Source organism: Myodes glareolus, chromosome 21 (assembly GCF_982192425.1).
Source record: "Myodes glareolus chromosome 21, mMyoGla1.1, whole genome shotgun sequence".
Lineage (NCBI taxonomy): Eukaryota > Metazoa > Chordata > Mammalia > Rodentia > Cricetidae > Myodes > Myodes glareolus.
In genome coordinates, this window is record NC_142046.1 from 20,939,906 (window position 1) to 20,960,899 (window position 20,994).

Below are 20,994 nucleotides of genomic sequence, written 5' to 3' on the forward strand. Positions count from 1 at the left end.
CAGAGAACTTAGACAACAATGAGGACACTAAGAGAGACTTACATAGATCTAATCTACATGGGGAAGTAAAAAGTAGAAAAAGACAAGATCTCCTGAGTAAATTGGGAGCGTGGGTACCTTGGCGGAGGATTGAAGGGGAGAGGGGAGAGGCAGGGAAAGGAGCAGAGAAAAATGTAGATCAATAAAAATAAATATCAATAAAAAATGTATAAAAAATGACAAGGGCCAAAGTCCATATACAGTTAGCCATACCCAAGACTCCATACTCCATATTGGATTGGAGGCAGAAGTATCCAGATCAGCAGTCTCAGTCAGGACCATAAGGAGAATTTTTTCTTGTGGAAGAGGGACATGGAAAGGACCGATCTTATTGTGTCTAGGCAAAAGTGGTGCAATCAATCCCCCAATGTCTTGTTATTTATCCTCAATCCAGGCTGGGTCCTGGCAGCAGATGCTGCATTGGTGGGCAGTGTCATCATACCCCAGTGGAGACATCATGGTGTCTCATAATCTTTGAAGACCTTGGGTCAGGGCTAGGATCTCGAAGTCTCTGTCTAATATAATAAGCTTTTTAATCATTATTTTAAATGTCAAATTCTGCATATCTCTGAAGTATTTGAGGGCTGCCTAGGGATATCTGATTAGACAAATTTTGTTTCCAGTTACTTGTTTTAAGTTTGACTTTGAAAACATATATAGGGGACTAAATAAGGTTTATCCCTATGATTAATTATGTCAGTGCTTTAAGGATGACTGACCATTAACTTGTATTTCCTCACAGTCTATAGGAAGTTAGCAGCTTTCACAAGACTAGAACTGTACATTCTGTAATGGTTTTGAATTGAAGTTAATAAAGAAACTAAATTCCAGGATAAAAACAGAACAAGTTTGTATGCAGCTTTAAGGCTGTCTCCCGGGAAGGCAAGGAAAAGGTCCCTGGGTGAAATGGGAGTCTAGGGGCTAGCATTGCCTGTCATCTGTTCTAAGGCACCACAGCCATATGTTAACAGAAGGCCTTGTGGACATAGAGTCTGGGTGCGCTGGCTAGTTTTATGTCAGCCTGTTACAAGCAGGAAAGGAGGGCACCTCAGTAGAAAACAATGGCTCCATAAAATCCAGCCGTAGGCAGGCAAGTCTGTAAGGCATTTTCTTAATTAGTAATTGATGGAGAAGGGCCTATTGTGGGTAGTCTCATCCCTGAGCTGGTAGTCCTGGGTTCTATAAGAAAGCAGGCTAGCCAGGCAGTGGTGGCATACACCTTTAATCCCAACACTTGGGAGACAGAGGCAGGTAGATCTATGTGAGTTCGAGGCTAGCCTGGTCTACAAGAGCTAATTCCAGGACAGCTAGGATTGTTACACAGAGACCCTGTCTAAAGAAAAAAAATCAAGCTAAGAAAATCATGAGGAGCAAGCCAGTTAGCAGCCCCCTCCATGGCCCCTGCATCAGCTCTTGCCTCTAGTTCCTATCCTTCCATGATGAACAGTGATGTAGAAGTGTAAGTCAAATAAACCCTTTCCTCCCCAACTTGCTTTGGTCATGGTGTTTCATCCCAGCAATAGAAACCCTAACTAGCGGTTGGAGAGATGGCTCAGTGGTTAGGAGCACTGGCTGCTCTTCCAGAGATCCTAAATTCAATTGCCAGCAACCAAATGGTGGCTCACAACCATCTGTAATGAGATCTGGCGCCCTCTTCTGGCATAAAGATGTACATACAGACACAGCACTCATACATAATATAAATAAATAAATCTTTAAACTAAGACACTAGGTCTTCTGTAGGAGCAACAAGTGCTCTAAACCACTGAGCCATGTCTTCAGGCCTTCCTTCTTGCTACCCCATTCTCTAGCTGATAGTATAGGCTCCATCTAATCCATTTATGGTTTCCTTTCTCACTTGGCACTGATCCTGTAGATAAACCCTCCCAGGGACCCTGCTCTGCTCCTGGGAGTTGCAGAACTGTTTAAGCCTGGCCCTTTTCTGACCTGCATCTCTAATGACTCAATAGACCATTTCTTTCAGAGATCCCTGCTTTGAGTGTTTGGTTTAACAGTGTACAAGCCAGACAGGATTGGTTTGCCGCAAAACTGGGACCTTAGGTCGTGGCTAACTCTGAGGACAAGAAAATCTCTTTAGCTAGAGGACCCCACTGCAAGGTTTTCTGTTGCAAAAGAAAGACAGTTAACTAGGTCTTATTAAACCTTTCGTCTATGTCTCCCTGGGGGCCTAAAAGTGCTAACGCAATACCAACTAAATTAACAAGAGATGGATAAAGACTGAATCGTCCTGGGACTCCTCAGCAGAGTTGATGTTGTAAAAGTCATTATTAAGAACTTAAGTAGTGTGCCAAGCAGTGGTGGTACAAGCCTTTATCCCAGGATTCACAAGGCAGAGGTAGGCGGATCTCTGTGAGTTCAAGGCTAGCCTGGCCTACAGAATGAGTCCAGGACAGCCAGGGTTGTTACACAGAGGAACCCTGCCTCTAAAGACCAAACAAACAAAAACAAAAGTAAAAGAAACAACAACAACAACAACAAAAAACCTTAGGTAGTTCAGGTGGAAACCTAGTGCAATGTAAACTCCATGGAATCTATGACAGTAACCCTAGCAAAGACTCCTAGTGATGGGGATCATGGCACCTGGACCAGCCATTTTCTGTAACCAGGCAAGGCCTCAAGTGGAGGGATTGGGACACCAGCCCAGCCAAAAAGCTTTCGACCTAAAGTGTGTCCTGCCTTCAGAGTATTCTGGAACCGGAACCTAGAAGAACCATCTATAAAGAGACCAGAGAGACTTCACCCAGCAGCTGATGGGAGCAGATGCAGACTCCCATAGCCAAACGTTAGGTGGAGTGCAGGAAGTCCTGCAGAGGAGGAAGAAGGATTGGAGGAGCCAGAGGAGTAGGGAAATCATGAGAACACAGCTCACAGAATCAACTGACCAGGACTCAAGGGGGCTCGCAGAGATCAGGGAGCCTGCAGAGGTCTGACCCAGATCCTCTGCATATATGTAATGGCTGAGTGGTTTGGTGGTCTTATGGGATTCCTTGTTTGTTTCTTTGTTTTTGGTTTTTTCAAGACAGGGTTTCTCTGTGTAGCCCTGGCTGTCCTGAAACTTACAACGTAGACTGGGCTGGCCTCGAACTCACAGAGATCCGCCTGTCTCTGCCTCCCAAGTACTGGTACTAAAGGCATGCACCACTACACGTACCTACAAGGCCTTCTTTCTTATGGGACTCCTAACAGTGGGAGCGGGGGCTGTCTCTGACTCTTTGGCCTGCTTGTGGGACCCTTTTTCTCCTACTGGATCACCTCATCCAGCCTTGATGAGATGGTATGTACCTGGTCTTATTGCAGCATGTTATGCCATGTCTGGTGGCTGTCCCTGGGAGGCCTGCTCTTTTTTTGAGGGGACACAGAGTAGGGGTGGATCTGAGGGAAAGGAGAGGTGGGGGAGAGAGGCTTAGGGAAGGGGATGGAGGGGAAACTGTGGTTGGGGTGTAATATATGAGAGAATTTTTAAAAGGGGAAAAAAGAGAGAGAGAGAGAGAGAGAGAGAGAGAGAGAGAGAGAGAGAGAGAGAGAGAGAGGGATGAGGTAGGCTGGCGATGGAGCTCTGTGCTCTGTGGCAGAGCATTTGCTTGGCAAGTGGGAAGCCCTGTGTTAACACCACAGAAATAAGAGTAAAAGAAAAATGGAAGGAATGAGAAAAAGGAGCGTCGTAGAATCTCCCAGGGTGGAAAGCTCAGGTCTTTGCTGAGACATTTGGTGAATAAAATGGGTAGTGAATGGACAGCCCTAACGAGACCACTTAGAAAAGCGAGAGTGGAGGACTTGAGGTGACAGCTGGAGACGGGCTGGTACGCTTGGCCGCGTGCCCTGTAAGTGGCGGCGTCCCTCTTACTCGACTGTATTAGGTGGGGGACGTAGCTCCTGACTGGGCTGTCTTCTTACCTTGTACTGAAAACCAGAGAGCAGGTAAACTGCCCTTCAAATAAAACCCACTGGACTTGCTCTGCAGACCCAGGGAATTCTTGTGAGCCCCCAGTGTGGAGCGGAAGCTGTGGGGCTGGCTGCTCCATTTGATGGTCCTCGGTGGGAGAGTTGCTGGGACTTCATGAAGAGCCTGTGGTAGCCAGTAGCAATTATTGGGACTTTGTTTGGGACTGAGGGAGACTCATGAGTGACGGTCATGGTAGACCTGAATCTGAAGTCAAATGAGCCAAACTTCTTGAGTGTTGTCAGGGAAACCCCGAAGGGACACCCTTGTGCCAAAGGGTTCCACAGAAGAGGGGAAGTATCGGCACAGGGTAGTTAATACAGTCTGGTCAAAGGCGTGAAGAGTGATTCACACCCAAGACCACCTGGAGTTGTGGCTGTAACTGGGCTCTGTGTGTCCTTAGATGGTGTCCTATTGGGCAGCTCTCCACTGACCACTGAAAACTTCTAGGTTTGTGAAAGTTTCTGCTCTTGTGGGAGGTCTAGACAGCGGTTGACACCTGTGTTGGGCAGCGGCCTCCTAGAAGGGCAACAGACCCTGGACGGCTGAAGGGATGTTCGTATGGAGCGCGGCACTGTGGAAGTTGAGGTCCAGTGAGGTGAACACACCAGAAAACTCCTTTCTTGGTTGACCAAGTAACTGCAACTGACAAGCATGATGGCCGAAGTCACAAAATAATCCCACACGAGTTCAAAATTATAAGTAACAAAGGGTTATTTATTTAGGGGAGACTTACAGATCACTGTCCTAGATAACAGTCCTCTGCACAAATGGGGAACATGAACAGAGTCTAGCAGCCGGAAGTAGGGCCGGAAACAAGAAAGCAAGCGCATGCTTAACAGCTGCATTTATAGTATGAGACTATGCCCAAGTGGACTGGTATCTTAAGGATATTGAAGGAGCGGAGGGAGCCCGACAGTGCAAGCAGACATTTTCCACACTATTGATGGATATATATATATATATATATATATATCTCCATATATATATCATATATATATATATATATGATGTTAGCAGACACGGGGATAGCAACAGGGTAAAGAGGGACAGAGCCATGCATGCTCTTCCCACGCCTCAGATACAAACTGCCAGTAGGAACTATCACATTGGCCAGCAACGGAAACCAAGGCTGTGAGGGACACAAGGCGGAGCAGTATGGCGAGACGGGAGCTGCACAAAGTAGGACAGACGTTGGTTACCCCGGCGCTGCAGGTGAATACTGACAGGAGCAGACACCGGTTCATTGTTTATTAATTCATTTATTTTACATCCCAACTACAGCCTTCCCTCCCTCCTCTCCTCCCTCTCCCCATCTCCCCTCCACCCCCCCTCCATCCACCCCTCCCTTGTGTAGAAAGGGGCATGCCTCCCATGGGCATCAGCAAAGCGTGGCCTATCAAGCTGCTGTAAGGCCAAGCACCTCCCGCTGTATTCAGGCTGGGCAAAGTCATCTAGGAGGAGGAGCAGGTTTCCTAGAGCCAGCCAGAGCACCAGGGAGTCCTGCTGGGGAGGAGGAGGGATTGTGGGAGTCAGAGGAAAGCCCCCAGGAATGGCTAGCCTGGCTCATGGGAAACCACAGAGTCTTAACCAACAACCACGGAGCCTGCACAGGACTGACCTAGGTCCTCTGCATGTCTGTGACGGTTGTGTGGCTTGGTCTATTTGTGGAACTCCTGGCAATGGGAACAGGGCTGTCCTTGGTTTGGTTTTTTGAAAGATAGGGTGTCTTTGTGTAAACCTGGGTGTTCTGGAACTCAATCTGTAGGCCAGGCTGGCCTCAAACTCACAGAGATCTGCCTGCTGCCAAGTGCTGGGATTAAAGGCGTACGCCACCACTGTCCAGCTCAGACCTCATTTCTTAACCGAGCTTTGTTTACCCAGGGAAATGTATGTGCTCAGGTGCCACAGAGAACACACAGAAGGTACTGCGGGTTAAGATGACCAAGCATTGTGTTTTTAGACAAGAGACACTCAGTGCAGTCACGACGCCTGTGGTAGGGGACATGGTCCTCAGAGCAGTCGTGTTTGTCCTGGCAGATATGGCCCTGTCCTCTGGCTTTCCTGAGAGACTGGGACAAGGCAGTGGATGCCATCTGAGTGCAGCTTGCCCCGGGGCGAGCCACCAGCATGAGTGTACAAGCTTCTTTTTCTCCCCTTGCCAGGTCTTTCCTCCTCCAAACCCTGATCTTGGGACCACAAGGGAAGGAGACTGCGCTGAGTCAAGCAGGGGGCGACAGCTGCGTGTCCTTGTCTTATCAGACAAGCTCGCCAGCACGGGATGCAGCTGTAACTCCTGGTAGTGAACATTGTCCACTTGCCCTGAGTCCACCTTATCTGGATGAAGGAGGCCGAGGAGAGGCATCTGCCGGGTGGGTACTGTTGTCGCAGGCTGGCCCAGCAGTGACCTGCTGCCCTTCCAAAGGTGGTTTCTGTATTGACACAGAGACTAGTAGCTGGCAGGGAAGAAATGGATACATTGATAGTGAGGGTTGGGGACCAAAGGCTATGTCGGTATCTTCAGAGGCACAGGAGCAGGGCATAGCATTGTCTTTGCTCAGATATGTCAGATGACTGGAAAGGTGAGGCTGTTTGCCAAGACCGCTCCAGTTTCTGGAACCTAACAAGATCAAACGAAGCCTGCAAACACGAGAGGCCTTGCCTTGGGAGACATATTTAGTAGGATGACGGGTGTAACTAATTGTCAACTGGATGGTAATTCTACCGACGTCCTGGGATCTTTGGAGCTGCAAATTGCTTTGATTCGAGGATTTTGTGCTCAAAAGCCAGGAGTGGCCTGAGGAATTAGAGTTTTGGTTTTCATCTCCTCTCCCTACAACTCTCTCCCCAGCACAAGCCATGGACATTAGAATCACTGGCTACAAACATGGAGCGACAAGTGCAGAACTTCAGAGAAGCTGACCCCGTGGAGGGTCCCAGAGGTCAGGCTCCATCCAGAGAACACGTGACGCTCCTATTCCCCTTCCTTGACCTTTGTCCTGCACATCTCTTCTTCTGTATTTTTGTCACCTTCTTTGTAATAAATTAGAAAGCCTGAGTTCTGTGAGCCTCTCTAGCGAATCCACAAAGCTGAGGACCAGGGACTGCGGAGATGACTCAGCGGATAAGGGAGAGGGACCGGGGAGATGACTCAGGGGACAAGGGCCTTGCCAACAAGCCTGATGACCCGAGTTCAGTCCCTGGATTCCACATGACGGATGGTGAGGAGACTCCTGCAAGCTGTCCTCTGTCACATGCACACCTAGGCACGCGTGCACGCGCGCGCACACACACACACACGCACACACACACACACACACACACACACACACACACACACGCTCTCTCTTCAAACAGTGGAGGGTTTGGAGAACCTGGGGTTCTAGCCAGTTATTTCAAAGTACAGGGAAATATGACTCAGGACGTGAAACTAGAATCCAAAGCTGAATGAGGGCAGCAGCCTTAGGGACTTTGCCGTCCACTGTAGGTGATGTGACTGTTGTGTGTCCCCTTGACAGGCATGAAGGGTTGGCATGTGGAAACACAGGGACAGATGGCATCTGCAAGCAGAGGAGAGACCCCAGAAGAACCAGGCCCTGGGTCCCTGCCATGAGACATTAGTGGTTTTTTTTTTTTAATATTTCATTATTTTATGCAGATGAGGGTTTTGCCGGCATGTATGTCTGTGTACTACACGAGTCCCTAGTGCCTGTGGAAGTCAGAAGAGGCCATCAAATCCCCTGAGACTGGAGTTACAGAAGGTTGTTAGATGGCAGGAGAGCGCTGGGAATTGAACCTGAAGAAAAGCCAGGGCTCTTAACTTCTTTTTTTTTTTTTTTGGTTTTTCAAGACAAGGTTTTGCTGTAGTTTTAGAGCCTGTCTGGAACTAGCTCTTGTAGACCAGGCTGGTCTCGAACTCACAGAGATGATCCCCCTGCCTCTGCCTCCCGAGTGCAGGGTTAAAGGCATGTGCCACTACCACCTGGCTTTCTTTCTTCCTCTCTTTCTTTCTTTCAATCTTTCTTTTCCTTCTTTCTTTCCTTCCTTCCTTAATTCCTTCTTTCTCTCTTTCTTTCTCTTTCTCTTTCTTTCTCTTTTCTTTCTTTCTTTCTTTCTTTCTTTCTTTCTTTCTTTCTTTCTTTCTTTCTTTCTTTCTTTCTTCCTTGCTGAAACTTCCTAGAATTTTGAGCATTGTTTTACAATCTGCCCCTGCCTGTCTTCTTGTCCTTGGTGTCTGTCTTTCGTGGTTTGTAGTATCTTGAATCTTATTTCTGAGGTTGAGTTTTAGCCCTCAATGGGCTGTGGGCTCAAGATTGGTCCCTTTTCCTAGCCTTTGGGGCACTGTCTCATCTGGCAGCGTCAGGTTCCACAGTAGGGACTTGGGGATGGGCTGGATGGGTAGTCGGGGTCAGTTCCGACTTCATGCAAGTTGTGCACAAGCACATCGGGAAGTGGGACAGGGTAGCTGCTGAAATGCCATAGAAGTAGGGGATTCCGCAAGGGGACGGGCTACTTGTCCTCCTGGAGGTGGTGGGGCCACCTGCAGAAATAGGTCTTATGCCTTCTCCGCCCCAAGAAATGCACCCAGCAGAGGAATGACTGCGTGGCAAAGGAACCACACCTCTGCACGCCCTTAATGCTCTAACCTGGGTGGGATGGCTCCCTTGCCTGAGGCTGGTACTCTACGGGGGCACACAGCAGGACTGCCCGGCGGTATCCATTTGGAGTTGTGTGGATAAACCTAAACATGCTAGTCAGAGTGTCCTCACTTAAGAGCACAGGGCCTTCATAGAGCAGCACCAAAGGAGGCCCAGAAGGCTGAATGACCTCTGTGCTGTTGTTCCAAAGCCCTTTGGACAATTAGGGAGTATGTGCGTCAAGACAGTAGACAGGAGGTGTCATCAGCCTGGAACATTATCTAATCACTTCAAACAGATAGTATTCAGGGCTCTGGCAGCCAGAGCCATGCTTCCTCTGGAGTGATTAGGACTTTGAATATCTGGGTGGTGGTGCATGCCTTTAGTCCCAGCACTGGGGAGGCAGAGGCAGGCAGATCTCTGAGTTCCAGGCCAGCTTGGTCTACAGAGTGAGTTCTAGGCCAGCCAGGGTTACACAGCGAAACCGCCTCGAAAAAAACAAAGCAAGAAAAAAAAAAAACTGTCTGACTGTCTGTCCTTCCTTCCTTCAAGACACTACCCGGATGACCTGGCAATGCCCTGCTTATGGGCACAGCATGAACACTGGGAGGGCAGCCTCTTCATAGAAGGTGCCACAGGGAGCCTTCTAGCTGAAGAGTGGAGAGCTTGTCACCTGAATCTGCATGGCTGTTAGGAGATAACATCGTCTCGGGCTGGTGTCTTTTACTCATGCCAAGTCAAGGTGACAGGGAACCCCTCACTACTACTTGTGGTGACTTTCCTCACGGATTTCCTTGTACTGTCTCTTCTGGTCTTGCTCCTTCTTATTGGCTTCTGTATTATTCTACATGGGCTTTTTAAGGGGTCTGGAGACAGCTCAGCTCCTGCAGAGGACCTTAGTTCCCATCACTGTGACACAACACCATGACCAGAAAGCAAGCTGGGGAGGAAAGGGTTTATTTGGCTTACATTTCCACATTGTTATTCATCATCAAAGGCAGTCAGGAAAGAAACTCAAACAGGGCAGCAATCTGGAGGTAGGAGCTGGTGCTGAGGTCAGAGGTCATGAAGGTGTGCTGCTTACTGGCTTGCTCCCCATGGCTTTGCTCAGCCTGCTTTTCTTCTCTCTCTCTCTCTCTCTCTCTCTCTCTCTCTCTCTCTCTCCCTCCCTCCCACTTTCCTTCCCTCCCTCCTTTCTTCCTAAGTTGTTTTCAAGATAGGGTTTCTCTGTGTACCCTTGGCTATCCTGGAACTCACTCTGTAGATCAGGCTGGCCTTGAACTCAGGGATCCTCCTGCTTCTGCCACTCGAGTGCTGGGCCTAAAGAGGTATGCCACCACCACCCGGCTTTCAGCTTTTCTTTTTTTTAAAATTAATTAATTAATTTTACATTTCAGTGGCAGTGTCCTCTCCCTCTCCTAGTTCCTACCCCCATCCCTCTCTGCTCCCACTCCCCAATCTGTTTCTGTTTAAGAAAGGACAGGTCTCCCCTGAGAATCAACAAAACACATGGTATATCAAGTTGCAGTTAAGACTAAGCACCTCTCCATGCATTAATGCTGGCTGGGCAAGATGACCCAGTATGGGGAGTGGGGTCCCCAAAGTCAGTAAAAGAGTTGGAGGCAGCCCCTGTTCCCGGTTAGGAGTCCCACAAGAGGACCAGCAACATAACTGTAACATAGACGCAGAATTCAGCCTGCTTTCTTATAGAACACAGGACCACAAGCCCGGGGAGGGTACCACCCACCATGGGCAGGGCCCTCCCCCATCATTTGCTAATTAAGAAAATGCCTTATAGCTAGTCTTATGGAGGCATTTTCTCAATTGAGGTTCCTTCCTTTCAGATGACTCTAGCCTGTGTCAAGTTCATGTAAAATTAGCCAGGACAGCACCTATGTTAGGAAACTCAAATTGCTTGTGAATCCTCTTCTCAAAGGCTTCTGACTTCTCTAAGTGCCTGCACTCACATGCATGTACCCACACATACACACAGAGCCATAATTCATGATATTTTTAATTGAAAAACTTGTTATATATTAAGGCTAATAAGCTGAACTTGACAGGTACTAGAGAGGTTGGACAGTAGGACTGCAAGTTCAAAGCTAGCCTGTACTATAAAATGAAGGGGTTCAAGGCCAGCATGAACCAAAATAAAACTTACAGGGGGATGGGAATTAGAGCTGTGTATCTTAGTGGTGGGATGCTACGCATTAGCATGCCTGAAGCCTGAAGTTCAGCCCCTTGGTACCACACCCTCAAAGCTGCATCCTGACTAAATCATTCTTGCTGAGTGTATGGGTGAGCACCTTTAATACCAGCACTGTGGGACGGGGGAGGAGGGTCTTTATGAGTTTGAGGCCAGCCTGATCTACACAGCCAGGTCCAGACCATCCAGGCTACACAGTGAGACTCTATTTTGGAATTTAAAAAAAAATATATATTCTTAACACCTTGCATATTTTTCAGACATTTCTGCCCAACTGTTTTTGGTGGCTGCCTGCTAATGTTGCTGGAGGAAAGCGGGTAGGTAGGTGCTTCAGAAAGGTTCAAGGACACTTTGGATTCCTGCTCCCACGCTCTTGTCTTCCCAAATCCAATCCAGCCACCTTCATGCTGTCCTACACTTTCCCCATGTTTGGCCCTGGGTGTTTTCTGGATTTTGTCTCTTTCTGGAGGCTAGAAGCATGAGGAAGCTCTGATCACTGCCCTAGCTAACCTTCAGAGCTATGGGCAGACACCTCTGCTACCCAAGCCAGACCCCAGGCTGAGCCTGCAGGGTCTTCAGAGCAAATGTTTGCCTGCTCTAAGGCTAAGGTCAGGAAACAGAAGTGTTGGCAGATGGAATCACAGACACTAACCCATTAACCTGTATAACAGTATCATGTAGATTCCGTGTAGCAATGACTAGAAACACACACACACAGACATGCATGCACGCACGCACGCATGCACACATGCGCACACAGACACACACACTGCTGGATTACATGTGATTCTGTAAAGGTGCAGACTAATGTAAGCCAACCTTCTCAAACTGTTCATAGTGGCACCCAAACCATGCTTTCTTCCTCTTGGTCCTTTCTGGAGTGTCCTGGTGGCAGTCCCTAGCCTCAAGCCTGCCAGCCTCTGTCATGCTGCATACTGCACCCCTACCCCAGGCTCTGTCATGCTGCATACTGCACCCCTACCCCAGGCTCTGTCATGCTGCATACTGCACTCCTACCCCAGGCTTTGTCATGTTGTATACTGCACCCCTACCCCAGGCTCTGTCATGTTGTATACTGCACCCCTACCCCCCACCTCCAGCCCTTTATCTGCCCAGCTGGTCAAGTAGCTAAGTCAGGTTGTAGCCTGGATACTGAGGAAAGCTGGCACACAACTGAGGTTGTAGCCACTCTGACTTCTCGCTCTGGTCACATGAACAGAGTGGCCTGGAAGAAGCTGGGGGCAGCCCTCTCTCATCCTCATAGACGGGACAGGGACTGTTTTCATCTATAAGGAGAAGATGCCGTCTCCACTTTCTCCCGTTCCACTTGACGGACATTCTGGGAGATCCCTACCATATCTTCCTATGGGATGTATCTTAAGGGGGATGTTCTGTCCAGGCCCAGGTGTGAGGGAAGCCAAGCATCAGTGGCTCAGGCTGGCGTGCATGTGAAGAGTGAGTACCAAATGAGAAGACCCACACAGCAGCTGCAGCAGAGGGTCAAGTTTAATGGTCACTCTAAGGGATATCGTACATTGTTCAGAGCCCAATCCTAACTCCCCTTGGTCAGGGACACAGCCAGGTGCCCTCAGACCCCAGGCTCTACAAAAGGGGGGCCTGCCCCCAAGCTCCAACTATGTACAAGAGAGCCCACCCTGCTAGACCCTGGGCAAGACTGTGAAGGGAGTCACGGGGACTTCACAGTTCACCAGCTACTGGACTTCGCAGCCTGGGGGACAGATCCAGGCCCCCACTGCAGTGTTGGTGAGGTTCTTGCCTTCCAGGGCCCAGCCCCAGCTGGCCCCCACCAAGCCCCTAAGCCTCTGTGCTGGGATGTGGCTTCCAGATCAAGGCTGGAAAAAGCTGAGCTCAACAGCAGCAGGGGAAATGGGTAGGCTGGAGGAGCTGGGCGACAGGTGGCCACCCAGCGCCTCCTCTGAGAAAAGGGAAAGTGAGGCTCTTCCCTCCTACCGCCCAGGCTGCCCCTTGCCAAGATGAGGTCAAAGTAAGCAAGGGGTGACGAGAGGGGTCAAAGCAGACAGATGTGGCCAGTATAGACCGGGCCAGGCTAGGACAGATGTGGCCAGTATAGACCGGGCCAGGCTAGGCAGCCAGACAGTGCCGGCCCCACAAAGATGGGCCATCCTGGTGCTGGTGATCAAATACGGCAGGGCTGAGGGGCTGGGGGACAGGAGGACCTGAACACACACTGGGCCGGTTGTCTATACTGTAACTAGTAGCAGAGTGCTTAACTAGTTAACTAGTAATGCTGCTTCCCTTCAAATTGTTTCAGGGGTGTAAAAAAATTGCACTTATTTCTATGAACCCCGTGGAGGGGATTCCCAATGCTGCGGCCTCCAGGCGAGGCGTGACAGGACGATGGCCTCAGTGGCCCACTGGTGCAGCGAGGACCAGACCCTACGAGAACCTGAGCAATGTCTGAGGGTCCCTGAAGTAGCTGTGGGCAAGACCAGGGCCACATGGCTCTAAGGTACAAGAGGTGGCCCAGCCCCAGGTTCCCAGTCCAGAGGAAATGGCCTGGTGGTGCCTGGGCATGACCCATGCTCCTCACAGGACGTCATCAAAGTCCAGCAGTTTTGAGTGCTGGCGGCTCTTCCAGAGGCGGTAAAGCCGGAAGTCAAAGTAGGTCTCAATCATCTGCTTCCCTAGGCAGGAGAGGGAAAAGCCAGGAGGCTCAGACCTGACCAGGTCCCAGAAGGGTCAGACCTAGAGCAGCCGTCTACACGCTGGTCAGTCAGCTGGGACAACTCACCTTGGGCAGACAGCTCCAGGGGGGACTCAAAGGTGACCTTGTAAGGAGTCATGAGGGTCCTGAGGTTCTGGAATAGCTTCAAGGAGGGCAAGGTCATGAGCCTGGGGCTAAGGGCAGAACCCACCCTCCTTGCTTAGGACCCTAGACACGAGAGAGATTTCTGCAGGAGGGCTAAAGCAGAAGGAGGTGCCAGGACAGGAGAAGACCTTGCCCATCTCTCTCACAAGCCTAGAGCCCCTACCTTCTCCCCATTGGGGTTCCCCAGAATGTAGCAGCCCATGATATGGATGACATTCGGCTCTGGGTTGACTTTGCTCATCAGGCGGCTCAACCTCTTCCAGAAGCTGGAGGGAAGGACAGACAGCCTCAGCTCAGGCTGTCTCCACAAGAAGAAGCACGGTGGAGGGCGGGAGTCGGAAGGAATACGCCAGGTTCAAGACTTCCCTCCCGCAACCCACGGCCCCCCTCCCCTCTCACTGGATCATGTCCTCTTCCTTCTCCACTTTGGCAAAGGTGGCCACCTTGTTCTTGAGCAAATAAAGGTGTCCAGGGCCGCCCTGTAAGAGGTCACGGTCAGGCCTCAGGGGGGCTAGGGCGGCTGCGATGAGACGTCCACATACCCAGCCCACAGACGCACAGACACGCCCACCACGTGAACATATGCAGTGGGAGCTCAGGCTCGCCACCCTCACCGTACTGATCTCTGGTTCTACCTGGCAGAAAATCAGCATCTTCCAGATCTTGGCCCCCTTGTGATAGATGTTCAGCTTCTTCTCTATCTCCTCTGTGGACAGAAGGCTATGAGTGCTGCCCCTCCCCATACAGGGCCACCTTCCTGCCAGCCACCAGATGAAGTGAGCAAGATACATACCCAGGATGTCCTCGAATGTTGCATGCTCATGGTCCTGGGAACAGACAGGCCACACATCAGAGCTCTTGCTAGCCTCCCAAGGCATTCGGGCACCAATAGCTGGACCCAGAGTGAGAGGGATACCCAGGATTTGTCTGGATGCAGAGAGTTGGAAAGGGCACTCACGTAGAGGATGGGGATGATGGAGGGGTCGTCCCTGCGGATGATGGTAGGGATGTACTCTGCTTTTGGCACCTTGGAGGAGATCAGCTGTGGGGGACAGGGAAAGTCCTATGAGGTGCACCCCATAGTCAAGGAGGGGAGAGCCTAGGGATGGCCCCTCTACTCTGCTATAACCAAGGGCAGAACCCTCTGAAACTTCCCCCAGAAAGCAGAGGGCTGAGACCCTAAGGACCTTCACAACTAAGGTGGAGCCTGGAGGTTCCCTCCCCAAGCCAAGGACTGAGCGTGGGCATGGTGGGGAGAATCAGAGGACAAGGCTGTTCTTCACCCAAATGCCATGAGGGTGCATCCAGGGGCAGGCCTCACCATGACCTTGGGTGGCAGGAAGCCCTCAGTTTCACAGGCCATGGCCTCCAGGCCTTTCTCTGTGTCCCAGTCCAGGTCCTCACAAGCCTCATCCAGGGTGCAGTGTGAGCTCTGCAGGTCACTACCTAGGAGGCAGGAGGAGTCACCAAGACAGCGACATACTACCCATAAAGCCCAACCATGTCCTGGAGGGTCTTTGGGTAGCTGAGAAGGTTATAGGCACAGGCAAACTGCAAGGCTGGGCCACTGACACCAGTGGGAAGCAGCCTCACAGAGGAAGAGTAGAGACATGTGAAGTTGGGACCCAGCACAAACGTCACCTTTGGCTAAATGTGCCCTAAGAGACAGTGGGTACCACCTTACAGATGCCCCCGTTAGCACTGCTTAGCCATTAGTTAACCCCGCCTAAGAGATAGGAGATGCCAGGTACTCCCCTCTTATAGACAGGTAAACTGAGGCTCAGAGAGCAAAAGCGCAGAAGCCTAGCAGTACTGCATGGGACCCTTGGCAGGGACATGGGCCTAAGAGAACTTGTCAGGGACATGGGCCAGCCTGCAACTGGACACCTACTGTCTCGGGAGTCGTGGGAAGTGTCGGCTTTCATTGGGGTGGGGTCGCTCCAGGACCGGCTGAAGCTCCGTTCGCGCCGCTCAGCGAACGCTGTAGTGAGAGCAAAACCCCCATTAGCCAGAGGGGGCAAGAACAGAGCATACTCAGGCCCTAGACTGGGGGCTGAGGAGAGGCAGACACTGACAAGGATGGGGCCTGAGGTCACATAGAGTGGACAGAGACCAATGGTAAGTTTCAAGTACTCTGCTTCTAGTTAGGACACTAGGAGCAGAGTCTGAACTGGAGGACATTAGGGTGGAGACAAAAGGCACACTGCGGACTCTCGACTGGGCTTAGGGTGGAGCCTAGGCTAGGCAGAGCACTGGGTTAGGATACTGGTCGAGTAAGACCTGGGTAAGACAGAATACTGTTGGGGAAGCAAGACAGAACACTGAGACAGGGCTGGACAGGGCTGGACCAGGAAAATGGGAAGCCCGAAGGGAAGGCAGAACACAGCAAACGGTGGTGCCAGTAGATGTGTAGGGCTAGAACAGACCGAGGGAGGTGGACTGCCAACATGCAAAGCCCCAGCCTGCCACAAAGCCCCAGCCTGCCAAGCACAGCACTGCCCACTTCCCCAGTACCCATCTTACTCTGGGCCTTCACCCGCCGACTGCCAACCATGCGCAGATGTTTGCGGAAGTTCCTGAAGGAGAAACCACGGGGTGATAAGGGTCCATAGAGGGGTGCATGGTGGCTCCTGCCCACTTAGTCCCTGACCACGCTGAGGCTGGACACAGAACCATCTCCCCAAGGCTTATATAGAAGCCCTGCCTCCTCCTGAAATCCTTCCAGAACTCCAGACCACAGGCATGAGTATCTCTCTTGCCAGTTTTGTTTTTTGCTGAGGCTTCTCATGGTCATCTCCACTGTTGCAGAGATACACTAATATCCTCTACCTGAACCCACACCCACAAGTTGGTCTGGGGGTTTCAAATTGTCCCTTCCCTACTAGGGAGACAGGTGCTCTCTTCCCGCCAATTTTGTGCCCTGCCAAGATCCCATGTTTGAAACAGACAAAAGGTTTCCCAGGCACACCTCTGAGGTTGTGCCACCGGATGAACAGCTCTGGGCTTCAGGGCTCAGACATGGATGGGCCAGTTGGCTGAGGTATGACTATCATGTACCCTCAAGTATATCTAGGTCCAGGGGCTGAAATGCAGCCTGGTCACATGGCCTCTCCTGCCTGCCACGTCCCCAGAGCAGGGCCAGGCCAGTGGTCGCCACCACCCTTCCCCCATCAGGTCTTCCAGGGCCAGGAGGGCCCTGGCCAGGCCAGTGCAGACCAGAGACAGACCCTGGTGGCGAGTGGCTGGCAGGCCCTACCTCTGGATTACAGACGCGGAATCATTCTCCCGTTTCCGACGCTTCCTCTCCGCGTAGCCCCTGAATACCCTGAGAAACCGCCGCAAGTCAGCACTGCCCTTGGCTGAAGGCAGGAGGGACACAGACGTGGAGACAGAGGTGCAAGCACAGGGCCCGGGGGGCATCTGAGGCCCAGCTCCCAGCAGGCCCTGCTGAGGCCTAATTGTCCACAGGAAGCTGGACTAATGGGAGCTCAGTACTATCACTGCCCAGGCCCAGGGTCCCTGACCTGCAGACATCTATACAAGGGTGAGAGGGTCCCCCAGGACAAAGGCTGTGCCCCTAAGTGCACAATGCATGGCATACTTACGAGATGCTGAAGTCACGGTGTGAAGAGGCGGCAAGAGAAAGAAGACAAAGAGAGTGTGGGTCTCTGGCTCCCTGCAGCCCCCCAGGTCCCCTGAAGGTGGTTTCCTCCCAACAGGATGTCTACTGGACTCAAGGCCAGCTGTCAAAGGGCACCAGAGACTGAGTCACTGGCCCATTGCACCAGGTACTGAGTTCTGGCCAGGCAAGGATGAGGTTTGGCTCTACAGAAGCTTGCCTGTGTCCTGCCCACTTTGCCATAGCAACTGAAGGTAGGGTAGGACTGCTTTGGTGTGGGAACCTTGCTTCTAAGGCATATCGTTGGGAGGACAATTTAGATGCTTGTCAGATAAAGAGGAAGAGACCTCCAAGAGGTAACTGTCACCTGTCACGTGAAGCAGAATGAGGTTGGAGTATGGGATATAAATGAGGACCAGACCCCCACCCCCAAACCACTTAGTGCTGATGTTCAGCTGCAACTCTGTCTGGGTCAGGTCCCCTAGCAAAAATGAAGATAAAAGGCCATGAGGAAGTGGGTAGGCCGAGTGCACGGGACGACCCGATGGGATGTTAGTAAGGAAAGCAGCAGAGAACAGTGAAAGTATGGTCAGAGGGAACAGGGTATGGTCAGAGGGCACCTGCTGGGACTCAGAGCCCCAGCTTGGTCCATCAGCACAGTGTGGCACATGCAGCTGCTCACAAGAAGACCCCAGCTGGGCCGGGGGCCGGGAAAGGATTGTCACTGCCTCCTAAGCCCTAGACTCTTGCAGTGGACAGTGGACTCACGCTTGCATAGTTGTGGTTGCCGTCTGGAAGCTGAAAAGGTTTTCCTTGGGGAACCAGGTACGGATGGGGACATCATCTAGAAGAGAGAGAAGGCTATGACTAACGAGGACAGGTGTCCTGAAGCCTGATCCCTCCCTATTGGGAAGAGACTCTAGGCCAGTTGGGTCAGCCACAGTAGCAGAGTCAAGGCAATAGGACAGAGTCCTCTTAAGGAAAGCAAAAGCTGGCTTGGGATAGGATTCTGGGACATAACTCCACCCACCCATCCTCTCTGACTTGAGGCTTTAAAAAAAAAAAAAAAAGACTCAGTTTAATCTTTTTTTTTTTTTTTCTTTTGAGAGAGAGAGAAGGGAGAGGGAAGGGAGGAGAGGCTAGAGGTGTCTGATCCTGCTGGAGCTAGAATTACAGATGGTTGTGAGAGGTCTAGTGTGGATGATAGGAACCAAACCCAGGTCCTGTGCAGGAGCAGTCAGTGTTCTTAGCCACCGAGCTATCTCTCTGCCCCTGGCTTGAGGCTTGCTCTGTTAAATTTCCCCGTTAGCTGTTAAGAGTGTGAGGAGTCTCCTCAAACACTGGTGTCACATTTTTGTCTCCCTTGGACACAAGGTAGCCCTTCTCAGCTACTACCTGGTGAGACATTCCCCTCCTCTTAATAAACTAGAGGTCCTGAGAGTAGAGACTACCCTGCTGAGAGCTGTCCACTTCCCAGGGTTCTCTAGAGTTATCCTCTGAAGTCCAGGCTTGAGGCTGCTGGAATGTTCTAAGGGGACATTCATGCTTTGTGGGGAAGGGTAGAACACAGCATGCACTCAAGGTATTCAAACTCCTCCCTCCAGTTTACCAATACTAATCTCAGGGCTCAAATAACTTGCCCTCCCTTGCAGTTTCTGAAGACAGCCTTATCTTCCATTAAGCCTTTACCTCTTCAAGAACCTCCCAGGCCCCCTGGTCCAGGAAGTATCCTTGATAAACTAATAAATTTGCTTGGGATCTGAGGGAGGCCACAACTCATAGGATTTGGGAAGGAGGGGGAAGGGATTTCATCCTTCACACCAGCTCGGCAGTGTCTGCTGCTGCTGCAGGCCAGCAGGCTACCCCCAAACCGGCCCAGGTCCAGAGATAAGGCCTCTCACCAGACACGCGATCAACACTATACATCCTCTCCAGCTTCTTGTTGCGGCCAGAAGCCTCAGGTAGAGGTGGCTGTTCCAGCCCAAAGGCCCGAGGGGAGGGACCAGGGACCAGCTGGGCACATCCTGGGCATTCTTTGGAGCCCTGGCGGCTGCCGGCCCAGCTTTGGCAGGGCCTGTTGATGTCCTCCCGGCTACTGCCTGGGCTGGCACGCAGGGGCTGGCTATGATGGTGAGGGTGCCGCTCCCGCTGCCTCCTCCCCTTTACCACTGCTAGCTCAATGGCTTCAGCTCCAGAGCTGGGCAGCAGGGCTGGCTCTCTAGAGATGGTGTACACACGGGGCTGGGGGCCCTCTGTAGCCGGCTTCCCGCTGACCGCCTCATCAGAGATGCTGCCCTCATAGCGGCCATTGGAGACGAGGGAGAGGCGGCGCTTGTTCTGGGGGGCAGGCTGCATCTCTGGGGACCCGTCGTGGCCGGAGTAGGCGTCAGCCAGCAGGTGGTCTAAGGGAAAGGCACCAGGTGAGCCTTCAGCCTCCTGGTCTACCCTCCCAGTCTCTAGGGCAACAAACACTAAGCTTGATGAGGGGGTTCCAGGCGCTAGAAAAGGTTCTGCAAGGTGTCCCTGTTTCTCTTATTTGGGCCTGAAGTCCTTGTGTGAGTGTGGACTGGGGTGCCAAACAGGCCTTACTACCTGTGCACCATCATCAGGGGTAAGAACAGACAGGCCAGTCTCCCCCCATGAGCCTGCAGATACACCCATTTGCCTGATGCCAATTTCTCCCCTCCCCCCTCCCGACCAGCTGGCCCCCGAGACAGTGGTGCCAGCCCTGGGGGCCTGTTGCCATGCCAACAACCCAGGCTGGGAGGGCGCCATGGAGATGGGTGATTGGAGCTCCTCCTGGGGTTCTGGGCTCTGGAGGGCAGGGGATGTGAGGAGGAGAAGCAAGCAAGGTGTCTAGGCTGGCTCACACTCACACTTCGCTGGCCCTGGCCCTGGCCCTGGCCTGGGGCAGAGGACTCACCCTGCACAGCCCTTTTGTTTCCTGGGCCCCTACCTGCACCGTTGCGGTTCTCAGGGTGACTCTGGGACAGGTACTCTCCAAACGCTCGAGCTGCTCTGCAGGGTAGGCAGAGGGAACACAATCAGTGCACGCTGGCCACCAGCCTTCGACAACGGCAAGACCCTCCCCACCAGACCTCCCCCCACCCTAGCCCTTCACACCAACATAAGAGGTGGGCTCTTCTCCACCCACCACAGAGAACCAGGGCATCCTGGCCACGGACCTCCGACCGCTCTCTGTCCGATCTGTCCAGCCTGTGGGCGTCAAGTTGTAAGGCCGGAGGCCCACTCTAGTCGGAACAGGAAAGCTGCAGGGGGCCGGGGCAGCAGCACACACCACAGCGGAAGCTGGCAGCGTTTACCTGACCTCCGGTCAGCCCGCCGCACTCACCTTACTTTGGCCGCTACCGAGGACATGGCCTCGCTCCTCAGCGCCCTCCTCCTGGAGGCGGCGGCACCCATGGTCACGGTGCCCGCGCATCCCCCGGGCTTCAGAGCGCGCCCCGCGCCCGCCGCCTCTGCCGGGGGAGCCGTACAGCGCCTGAGGTCGCGCTAGGTCTCGGCCTCAGGGTCAGGGTCACACTCAGGCCCGGGCCCCGCATGGCCGCACCCAGCGCCCTGCACGTCCAGCCACTGTAGGAGAGCGCGGCTGGACCGGGGGCGGTGCTCCGCCTCCTGACTGACGCCAGGCCTGGCACCACCCCCATGATGACAGATACG

The 20,994-nt window shown here is 52.2% G+C and overlaps 1 protein-coding gene and 1 long non-coding RNA gene across 9 annotated transcripts in view; one reads left to right on the forward strand and one right to left on the reverse strand.

The window, feature by feature from the left end:
- LOC125394772 (uncharacterized) overlaps positions 1-7,058 on the forward strand; it is a 15,322-nt gene extending 8,264 nt beyond the window's left edge. The window contains exons 2-3 of the long non-coding RNA XR_007230326.2: positions 6,166-6,372; positions 6,852-7,058. This is a non-coding gene — a long non-coding RNA (uncharacterized LOC125394772). The remainder of the gene's footprint in view (positions 1-6,165; positions 6,373-6,851) is intronic.
- A 5,273-nt stretch (positions 7,059-12,331) lies between these two features.
- Nsmf (NMDA receptor synaptonuclear signaling and neuronal migration factor) lies at positions 12,332-20,933 on the reverse strand. 8 transcript variants are annotated; one of them, XM_087899903.1, is made up of 16 exons: positions 20,666-20,932; positions 20,270-20,331; positions 19,215-19,715; positions 18,082-18,157; positions 17,300-17,305; positions 16,951-17,019; positions 16,218-16,270; positions 15,582-15,675; positions 15,016-15,136; positions 14,653-14,736; positions 14,488-14,521; positions 14,330-14,400; positions 14,094-14,173; positions 13,858-13,960; positions 13,617-13,692; positions 12,332-13,509 (listed from the first exon to the last, which is right to left on the reverse strand). In XM_087899903.1, the coding sequence occupies exons 1-16, from the start codon at positions 20,734-20,736 to the stop codon at positions 13,412-13,414; spliced, it is 1,599 nt and encodes a 532-aa protein (XP_087756029.1). In that variant the 5' UTR covers positions 20,737-20,932; the 3' UTR covers positions 12,332-13,411. The 8 variants fall into 8 exon arrangements, with proteins under 8 accessions (XP_087756029.1, XP_048281832.1, XP_087756030.1 ...); XM_048425875.3 differs by lacking the exon at positions 15,582-15,675 and having other exon boundaries at positions 15,016-15,140; positions 20,666-20,933; XM_087899904.1 differs by lacking the exon at positions 17,300-17,305.
- Between the last annotated feature and the right edge of the window lie 61 nt (positions 20,934-20,994).

Bases quoted from the DNA above. Each gene is read 5' to 3' on its own strand.
- Nsmf (XM_087899903.1), bottom strand. From the start codon at position 20,736: ATGGGTGCCGCCGCCTCCAGGAGGAGGGCGCTGAGGAGCGAGGCCATG. The intron at 16,271-16,950 runs GTAGGGCCTGCC...TTTCTCCTTCAG, and splicing joins TCCGCGTCTGTAATCCAGAG to GAACTTCCGCAAACATCTGC. The intron at 13,961-14,093 runs GTGAGAGGGGAG...CCTTCCCTCCAG, and splicing joins AAGGAAGAGGACATGATCCA to CTTCTGGAAGAGGTTGAGCC.